The sequence below is a fragment of the Populus euphratica genome, unplaced genomic scaffold, assembly GCF_000495115.2.
Source record: "Populus euphratica unplaced genomic scaffold, PopEup_1.0 scaffold234.1, whole genome shotgun sequence".
Lineage (NCBI taxonomy): Eukaryota > Viridiplantae > Streptophyta > Magnoliopsida > Malpighiales > Salicaceae > Populus > Populus euphratica.
Genome location: NW_011499928.1, coordinates 270,127 through 281,112, shown reverse-complemented (window position 1 = coordinate 281,112; position 10,986 = coordinate 270,127). Strand labels below are relative to the sequence as shown.

At 26.7% G+C, this 10,986-nt stretch overlaps 1 protein-coding gene across 2 annotated transcripts; it reads left to right on the top strand.

Annotated features, from left to right (window-relative positions):
* The first annotated feature begins 8,364 nt into the window (after positions 1-8,364).
* LOC105135831 (inactive hydroxysteroid dehydrogenase-like protein 1) lies at positions 8,365-10,980 on the top strand. 2 transcript variants are annotated; one of them, XM_011040898.1, is made up of 5 exons: positions 8,365-8,849; positions 9,338-9,600; positions 9,732-9,825; positions 9,947-10,064; positions 10,575-10,980. In XM_011040898.1, the coding sequence occupies exons 1-5, from the start codon at positions 8,714-8,716 to the stop codon at positions 10,795-10,797; spliced, it is 834 nt and encodes a 277-aa protein (XP_011039200.1). In that variant the 5' UTR covers positions 8,365-8,713; the 3' UTR covers positions 10,798-10,980. The 2 variants fall into 2 exon arrangements, with proteins under 2 accessions (XP_011039200.1, XP_011039201.1); XM_011040899.1 differs by having other exon boundaries at positions 8,366-8,849; positions 10,593-10,980.
* Positions 10,981-10,986: the final 6 nt, after the last annotated feature.

Below are 10,986 nucleotides of genomic sequence, written 5' to 3'. Positions count from 1 at the left end.
AAATCATCAGAAAAGATTAAAGTAAAAAAATGTTCCAAAGAAAAAAAAATACCAAAAAAAGAAGAAGAGAGGATTAAATCACTTAGATAAGAAAAGTGAAATATGATGAAATCATAGAAAACCTTCAATAAAATTATCTAAAATAAATGAAAAATAAAAAATAAGACCAAATCTCATAAAAAAAAACATCAAAGAGGATGAAACTAAAAAAAGATAATTCTATTATCCATTAAAAAACTAGCAATTAATATAACATGGATCAAATATAAAGAAAAAAGAAATTAAAAGGCTAGTTTGAAAATTTAAAGTACTTAATGTGAAAATTGGGAGAGAGCCCTCTAATTTTTAAACCAAGACTCAAAACGTTGCATGCACCACCTTGAAAAGAAAGGGTTATTGAGACAAACCTAACCATGTTAAGGAAGCTTGTTAGTGATCATCGTTTTGCTTGTAAAATAATTAACATTTGAAGTTAGGTTGGACTTTTGTCAGCCTAACCTGTATGGCTGGGCTAGGTCCAGCCCAACTCCCTCACCAAAAAAAGAAGAGAAAGGCTAGGTTTGTTGGATCGTCGGTCAGCCCAACTTGACCAGGTTGGATCCAGCTTAAATGGTTGGGCCAAATCCAATCCATTAAAAAAAAGAGAGAGATAAGCTTATGGGCCACTAGTTCGCCAAACCGAGTTGGGCCGGGCCTAACCCAACCCATATATTTAGTAATATAACTATAATATTATATAATAATAATAATATATAATATTATAATAAAAAAGAGAAGAAAATCAAATTTTTCAAAGGACATTTTAAAAATATTTGTCGGACTCTTGCTTGCTTTTCTACTATTTTTGTTCAAAGTCAAGTTGTAAACTTATATTTTAAGATACGATTCCAGTACAAAATACACGATTTTCTTCAAAGTTCCTGAAAAAGCAAAAAAAAAATCCTTATTTCAAATCAAAAAATATTTTATTTTCATTCATGCAATTGAATCCTAAAAGTTTTTCAAGTATATCTTCATAAACAACAAACAATAACATCGCATATTTTCATGTTTTAAAATGCAAAAATGGATACCATTACCATTTTATAATTCTTTATTAGAATTTGGTCAAAATATAAAAAAAAAATCCCTCAGTAATCATTTTATTTAATTAATGTTTAAAGTGTTAGAATATAATGATAAACTTTAATATTTGAAAATATAAGTTACATGGAAAAGTATACCTTTAGGTATTAAAGATATAAAGTACAAAATAAATATGATGCTAAATTTAGATCTTATAATGGTTTGGATTAAACCCAATAAAATAGACTTCATCATGAAAAGAGATATGTCTTGAACTTTAGAAAAAGACCAACAAATAGAAACTTGACTTAGAAAAACAATCAAATAATAATATAGCTTATCTTAGGTAAGGTATACTAGAAGTGATGTATCTTTTCCTTACACAACTAGTTCCTTACTCGGACTCTCACAAATCATATATTTTTTAGTAACCTTAATAATAGTTGGTAACTCCCAAACTTTATAATCATAATTTTATAATTATATTCAAAACCCTTTCCTTTCAACACAACACCTTTTAAAAGGCTTAAAGAGTGTTATTCAATGTTGCCCCGTGACATGTCATATACTCAAATCTTTTTAATAAAATAGTTGACATGTCATTCAGTTAGATAAATGATGTGTTATTATTGATATAAAAATACATTGCAAAATATATATATATATATATATATATTTAGAAAAAAAATATTTGACCCTTGACGAATCGCGTTAAATAGCTATTAAAAAAGGTTAAAAGGCATCATGAAAACATTTTAGATTTGCATAATGTTTTTTTATTTTTTTATTTTTTCAATTATTTATTTTTTTAAATATGACCCTAAATGATTAGCTTATTTAGAATTAAATTTGGTAATTTATTTTGGTAAATCGTGTAAGGGTTTACTATAATATTAAAAAAAGGTAAAAAAAAGATTCCAACATTAAATTGATGCTAAAACAAAGTTCCAGACTCTTTTTTAATTTTTCAATTATTGTTAAGGCATGTTTTTAACTTGGTTTTTTAATCACCTTTCTAAATGTTAAAATCTAGACATGTCATTTAATGTTTTTTTTTAAAAAATATAAGGTAGATATTACAATATCGGTGTTTTGACATAAAGAAGCTTAGCATGTGGCCTATTTTTTTTATGGAAGAGACATGATAACACATTTAGGCCCACATGCTTAACATGTTTTGTTCTTTATTGTTTTTATATTTTCTTGGAATTTTGATTTAAGTCCATTGAATAGATTAATTAAAAATTTATTTGAAATTTTTTATTGAATACAGGTCAATTTTACAGGGTCATAGCCTTTTTTATAATTTATATTAGTAAATAATCTTTTTACAACCCTTCATAATGTTTAACCTTTAAAAAAAGTCATTCAATAACTTTTTTATATATGTTTATTTTTATTATTATGTAATTAAATAAAAAATAATTTTTAAAAAATAAAATTATTAAATCCATTCAGGTCATGTGTATAACAAGTTAATCTAGATTAATTCAAAATATTATCATTTTATTATTTTAAAATAATATTCAAACATCATCACTTTGATATATTTTAAAATCAAATTAGATTTTTGTTAGGTCGGTTGGATTGTGCTTTGACTTACATAATCAACTGGGTTATATAAATGTCAACTCTAACCTAATTTAATTTAAAAATTAGGTTAGGGAAAGCCCTAACCCAATAAATTTTTAATTTTAATTTTAATTATTAAATATTAATAATGCCTAGAAATAATTTTAGTTGTGATTGAAATTGATTTTTGATCTAATCCATGTGGAGGATTGTAATGATAAATTTTTTTTCCTTTTAATTTTTTTCTATTAATCTTAGTTATTTTCTTTTTATTTTTTTTGCTAGAAAACATGTTGATATATTATTATTTTTTTACATTCAAAACTATTTTTATTCCACCTATAGCATTGCGCGGGTCACTAAGAGTGTGTTTGGTGTTGCGGTAGTTAATTCACTTTAAACTAGTTTTTTTAAAAAAATATTAATAAAATTAACACTTAAAAAATATTAATAAAATTAAAAAATATTAATGAAAAAATATTAATAAAATTAACGTAAATAGTAAATGAGAAGCAATATTTGTCTGTTTTTTATTAATTAATTGTGTTTCAACTGTAAAAATTGTGTGGGATTTATATACAATAAATCAATTTTTTTTTTATCAAATAAATACAAACTATATTTTAATTAAAATACAGTCACAGCCGCGTAAACAAACGAGCTCAAATAGCACTACCACAATCACTTTTGATTCCACCTATTTCATCATCCCATATTATTATCACACTATGTTAAGCTTAATAATTGGTTTTGATTCCCGTGTTATATTGTATTCGTGATGTAAAAATAAATCTCAAAATTAAATTGATATTGGAATTTGTAAAATAAAATAAAATTTTATTAATTTTAAAAAATTGAAATAGTAGGGACCAAGTTTAACATTAAAAACAAAAAAACAACCATTTTCCCGTTTTTATTGTTCATGAAGTGCGTGAAACTATAGCTTGGTCACTAAAGATTTTACCTTGTCATTTTTGGCCCTGAAGCATAAAGAGTTTCACGTTTCAATCCTATATTTTATTTATTTACATGTTTCACTCCTTGGAATTACGTTATATTACAATTATTACGTACTACTATGAAAGATGATATTTTTTTCACCATGCAAGGCTCCATTATTCATCCTCTCACACAGATAAATTATGTAAGATTTTATGTTTTTTCAATTTGATTTTCAAATTTTTTTTTCCCTTATGATTTATTTTTAATTAAACACAAATTTATTTTAATTTCTTATGAAAAGATGAGATTAAAAGAAGAGAGAACAAAATAAAAAAGACGTCAAATATAAATGACATGCCATAAGTTTTGCAAAAGATATACTTTGATTTTTTAATTTTAAAAATCACATAAATTATAAAATTTCAATACCTCAATATTTTACAATTCAGTTTTGATATAAAAATTCATTCTTGTTATTTTTTATTCTTTAATTGAGAGATAAAAGAGAGAGGTTGTCTAATTCCAGTAATAGAGAGAGAAAAGCGTCGCTAACACCAATTTAAACTACCAAAACATACTATATTTATGTCAAATGATTTTATTTAATGATAAAAGTTTGTATTAGATGTTTTTGTACTTTTTAAGTTAATGAAAAAACATATATAAACTCAAATTGATTTTTATATTCAGGTTGATTTTGATTTTTAAAGAGGCTTTTTGGGTTTTTTAAGGTCATAGATAAGTTTATCACGGTTCATACGGTGCTGTATATATGTTTTGGGTAAAAACTAGGTTGAAAAACAAGTTTTTGATTTAAATATTTAAGAGCCAGGCAAGTTGGTCTGGCTGAGCTTGTTAGGCTCAACAGCATTTGACCTCTGCTCTTTTTTTTTTTAATTAGTAATTTTTATGGTTTTTTTAAATATTTTTAATTTATATTTAAATTACTACCTTTCGCTATTTTATTTTGTTTAGAGAGCCTATTTTAAATTATAATTATTTTTTTTAGTTATGTATTTAAATTTAAAGAATTTTTTTGATTGATCTATAATTGTTTTTTATCTTTTGTATGAATGAACTTTATTTTTTTAAGAAAAAATATTTTTAGATGATATTTCTAATATGAATAGCCTTACATGATGTCTTTTTTTTTTCCTTTTATTTTATTTGATTAATTTAATTTGTGTTTCTATTTCTATTATTTTTTGTTTAAATAAAAAGTTATTTTAATAAATAAATTTAGCGAATACAACCTGATAAATATCCTATCTTTCGAGATTACATATCTTGTTTTAAATATATTTCTAAATTTTTCAAGTTTTATTGTTAGGTATCATTAATTACTTTTTATTTATTTATTTGTACATATCATTCTTTATTTAATTACATGTATGTATTAAATTTATGATTTGAACTTAAACTTTTTTAATTACAAAAATATATTAAAAAAATTTGTATATTTAATTTTTTATATGAAATAAAAATATCTAACACATAACTAGTTAATAAAATCAATGAAGGTAAATTACTATTGCATTAATAATGACACTACATTCAGGCTCACTATGGACTGTTATAGCATGCTTGATTCAACTTTTTTTTTTTTTTTGTGTCCATAAACAATTATTCAATTTCTGTCTTTTCTTTCAATTTCATTATTTACATTATGATTATACTGTGTTAAGCCAAATAATTAGTTTTTGTTTGTATGCTCCATTATATTCACAATATAAAAAAGAAGTATAGGCATTAATTGATGCTTAATTTTGCAAAAAAAAATTAATTTTATCAATTTAAAAAAATTAAAACAATAAAAATTAAATTTAACAAGAAAATAAAAACAACCCTTTCATTTTCTTTATTGTTCATGGGCACATTGAATTATAGTTTGGTTCCTGAAGTTTATACCTTTATATTATACTTGATGTTTTAAGAGTTTTATATTTTAATTTTATATTTTATTTATTTTATGTTTAAGTTTTTAAATTTTGAGAGAAAAGAAAAGGAATCGTTAAAAAATAAAAGATGAAAGAGAAAGTGGTTGGTTGGTTATATTAATTTCAACCATTAAAAAGGGTTAATCTTAGTGTTCATCGGTTCGAGTTGGAGAAAAAAATTCAATAAAAATATTGTTTTTTCTTTAAAAAATAGATCTAAATATGTAAAGTTTTTTTTTTACATTTTGTTTTTTTAAAAGTGGTTATTGGCTTTTTTGAAGAGTAGAAATTAATAGTTTCTAAGATATTTTTAAAGTAAAAACAAGTTAAAAATTAAAATTTTAAAATAAAAAAACTCAAGAGTGATGTTTTGATCATTAAAAGTGGCTAGAAAGTTGACAAGGAGATAAAATTTCATTAACTATTTAGAGAAAACTTGAGCAGACAGCATGCGGGCGGCTTGTTGGCTTTTTTTAGATGTATATTATTTTTTTTCAAGTTTTTAACAAAAAAATTTCTTTAAATTATATTTTTTAAAAAATATTATTACAGTGATTGTTCAATTATATCATTCTTTTTAAAAAGGTTAGGAATTTTTTTATAATAATAGTATCGATTGTTTTATGAATAATTATGTATTAGCCTATTAATTTAGAGTTCTTAAAATAATTTGCTCATTAATATTTAATGGCAACAAATAAATTTTTGTATATTATTTTCTAAAACTTATTGTTCTTAATATTTTTCATGTAAATGTGTAAAAATAATCAATTCAAGATTTTTTATCTTTTTAATTGAGATTTAATTTTATTATTATATAATAAGTTTAAAAAACAATACTTTTCATAAAAAAATATTTTTTAATCAAAATAAAAAATAAATTCATGAATAAAAAAAATATATTTATTAAAAATATATGATCTTTCCTCTTAGCTCTAAGTATTATAGTTTTTTGAGAATATCTTTTTTAATTGCTATTGTTTTTTATTCAATGAATTATATTGGTAATAAAAAAATTGTTTTGTTCTTAAGAAAATACATGAATCAGGAAAAAAAAACAATTTGAAAAAAAATTATCCCCCATCATCTTATTAATTATATTTTTATAATTAGATAATTAAATAAAAAATAAGTTCTGAAAATTTCCTAGAATAGCACGCAACCACTGTCACTTCTTCCCAACTCAGAGGAAGCGCATAGAATACTAGAGAAGAATAATTTCTAAATACGGATAATGCTATAATGGGACCACGTAATAAGAATGTATTTTTATGCATTAGTAGCCACGGATATCAGCAATGGTTCAAAACAAAAGTTCCTTCGTGGAACGAAACTCTGCGTTTGTCTTCTCTTATTGGAACCTTGCTATGTGATATTGATGACAATATTATATTTTAAAAATATTAAAATATTTTTATTTTTTATTTTACTTTAAATTAATATTTTTAAATTATTTTAATGTGTTGATATTAAAAATAAATTTTTAAAAAATAAAAATATTATTTTAATATATTTTATATTAAAAAATTATCTTAATCCAATAACAGTTACATTAAATTTTATAATATAATTTATATTATTATTTAATATTTTAAAATAAAAAATATTTTTAAAAAATAACTACAACTACACCCATCAAAACTATACACAATTGCTCGCCAGAAAAGTCAAGCATATTAATTGATAAAGCCATTTTTTAACGTGTTGATATTAGGTTTGAAAGTGAGTTTGAGAAGTAAAAGCATTAATTTGGTGTTTTTTTTTTAAATATTTTTTATTTTTATATTTTAAAAAAATTAAATTTATATTTAAATTTTTTTATTTTGAATTCATTATTTTGTGTTTTTATATTATTTTAATATACTAATATCAAAAATAACTTTTAAAAATAAAAAATATTATTTTAATATATTTTAAAATAAAAAATATTTTAAAAAATAAATATAACCATGCACCTGAACATATTAATATTGTAATATAATTGCCCGCCAAAAAAGTCAAGCATATTAATTTATAAAGCCGTTTGGTAACGTGTTTATATCAGGTTTGAAAGTGAGTTTGAGAAGTAAAAGCATTAATTTGGTTTTTTTTAAAGAAATTGTTTTTTTATATTTTTAAAATATTTTAAAAAAATCAAAATTTTATTTGATTAATGTCAAAAATAAATTAATTTTAAAAATAAAAAATATTATTTTAATATATTTATATTAAACACTTTAAAAATTAATCGTTGCTACAGGAAAAAAAAATTTGTTGAAAACATTTTTTTAAGAAAATGATATTAAAAAAATATATAATTATGTATTTACTTGATGTTATCTAGCTTGGTAATTCTTTTTTGTATATAGTAATATGACGTCTCTGCAACTCTCACCTTCAATGAAGAAGGGAATTAAAAAAAAGAAAAAAAAAAGGACAAGATCAGATAATAATATGACCTTGCATTAGAACAACTTCATTTATGTCGGCATCGATGTTTTCTCCCCTCTACCTCTCTCGTGAAATAAAAGGGAAAATGAGGGCCCTAACCTCCTTCTAAGTTCAATGCATGGCTCTTCAATTTCCCAAATCATTGGTATAAGAGAAATTTCAACTTCAATTTTTTTCTTGAGTCATTAACATATAATTTTATCATTTTTCTTTTTTGATGATCAAGTAATTTATCAATTAAACTAGATATTTAGTTTATATATGACAAATTAATTTAGTCAAGGAATCAAGGCAGATAATTAATCAGCACCCCAGTTGCATCCTTATAATTTTTCCTTCGTTTGATTATAAAAAATATATTCAAACTTGAGATGCCTTGCACAATGGGTTTCACACAGGAGGGGGAAAAAACCTCCACATCCATATGAGAAATTGTAGCTTTCCTCGGGAAGCAAATACTATATACGATGACAATTAAACAGTGAAAGAGGGGCTGTATTTTCAACATAGAAGGGTAGAGCGGCAGCACTCAAAGATTGAGAGTTCATATTTCAGAAGGCAAGAAAGTGCTTCTCAGTGAGGAGACAAAGACAGAGACAGCTGACGAATAGGAGATTGTATATAGATATAGATATAGATATCAGATTCTTCCTTCTAAAACCTCTAGCAAGTTGCTCGTTCAATTCCTGGTGAAATTTATTAACGGCCCGGGGGCTCAAATTCTCACTTCCCAAAACAAGAAGGAAAATCCTTGAAGTTTCGCAAAGATGCGGAGCATGACAAGCTCCACCTCCAGTAAAGGCATCGCAGCCATTGTAGGCGTTGGACCGAAGCTCGGCCGATCCATTGCCCGCAAGTTTGCCCATGAAGGTTACACTGTTGCCATCCTTGCCCGGGACTTAGGTACTTTATCTAGCTCTCTCATACTCTATCCTTCACTTGTTTTTGCTCCCAAGAAAAAGATAGGGGAAACAGCATTATCAACGCTATTTTATAGAAAAAAATTCTAATTCTTTTGCTAGTAATCAATGATTTTGCTGGATGCTTTTGAAAGTGCAGCAGAATTTCACACCACATATTCCTGCAGTTTAATTAGCTTCCCTGGACGAGAAGAAAAGGATTTACATTTTTTCGAACTAATATGTTTTGCTTTTGCTAACAATTAGTTTACTTGTATAGAGATTAGTAAATGAAGAAGACCATATACGTTCTACTCTCAATCAATTCATATCTTTTAGCCGTATATAATAAATTGCTTGACATTTGATACATGTAAAAGAAGAATCGAACTTGAAGATGTTGTAAATTAGAACTTGTCGGGGACTGAAAGCGAAGGCGAGAAAGAGATTTTTGAGCTAATTGGATAATAGAGTGAGATATGGGTTTTGTAGGGAGGTTATCAAGATTTGCAGATGAGATAGCAAGGGAGGAGAAAGCTCAAGTTTTTGCCATCAGGATAGACTGCTCGGATTCAAGAAGTGTGAGAGAGGCATTTGAGGGTGTTCTTTCACTTGGCTTTGTAGAAGTACTCGTCTACAATGCCTATCAACCAGCAGTCTCTCCACAACCCACCAAGTTCACCGATATTTGCATCGACTCTTTCGTGAAGTCCCTCGCAATCTCCTCCGTCGGTGCCTTCCTTTGCGCCCAACAGGTATTCCTTTAATTCCCTCAAATTTGCCAAAACCAAAAGCCTATTACCATGAACGTTTTCCATTTTCAAGAATCTTAAGGCTTCTTGTTTTTTCAGTATGTTATGTGGGTTCTGTTAATGGAAATACACAGGTTCTTCCAGGCATGGTAGAGAGAGGGAGAGGGACAATTCTTTTCACCGGCTGTTCAGGTTCTTTAAATGGCTTTGCTTGTTTATCTGAACAGTGTAAGAACTCCATCTTAAGATATCCCGAATTGAATTTTGAGAAGAATACCACTTTATTCTCTTATATATACATGTTATCTGCTAAGTATGCAGGACTTATTTATTTGCCCCCAAAATACAGGTTGTGGAAAGTTTGCCTTAAGAGCTCTATCACAATGCTTAGCCAGGGAGTTCCAGTCTCAAGGTGTGCACGTTGCACATGTTATCATCGATGGTGTGATTGGCCCACCTACACCTAGGTAGGTTTTATCTTCATCCTGACCTTCCTTCCTTTTCCTTTAAAAGTATCTATTTTATCTTTCATATTCTCAACAATATAACAGAAGACAGCAAGATTCTAAATTCCTTACTTTTCTCTCCAAAACACTTTACTTTCATCGATTATTGATTCATTACCAGCCATAAAAAGAAAGAGATGAGTTTGATATCTGAATTCCTACTAGATTCTTTTTTACCGAAGCGAAACACCATTACACAGTCGAATTACACCTCAATGACAAAATGAGCATGATGGTTGTTGTCCATGTAAAGTGTGAGACAGTCCTATTACTAGTTCATTATACACAGTAACCACCAAAATACATGGATGGATATCCATTCTATGTGGGAGCGATTGTTCAAAGTGCTATTCTCCCAATGAACAAACAAAAGCAAAGATATTTTCATAAAAACTTGATTCATTTATGAAAATGGTTGATAAATAGCTGTCAATGAAAAGGGATAATGATGAGCAATTAATGAAAGAGAAGGAAAATTGGCAATCGTAGGGGACCACCAAGCTCTCAGAGAACGTCAGCTGGGGAACAACAGCAACAGCAGCAACATGGTATGGCCGGTGGAGGTGGAGAGATGATGATGGACCCAGACTCGCTGGCTCAAACCTACTGGCATTTGCATGTTCAAGGCCGGACTGCTTGGACCCAGGAGATCGACCTCCGTCCCTCTAACTCCATCAACCCCAGATCCTGTTAGTCCCAAAGCTACGTGAACACGTCTTTCCCTTCCATCATTCACTCACCTTATCATCACTATCACAATCATGATCTATTAATTTCTATGACGAGCAACACTAAATTTCTCTCATTATGTATGGTTGTCATTGTTATTTTGAGTTCTTGTAGCTCTTATACCCCAGGCTACACTGTTTTATTCCGTGTCCAT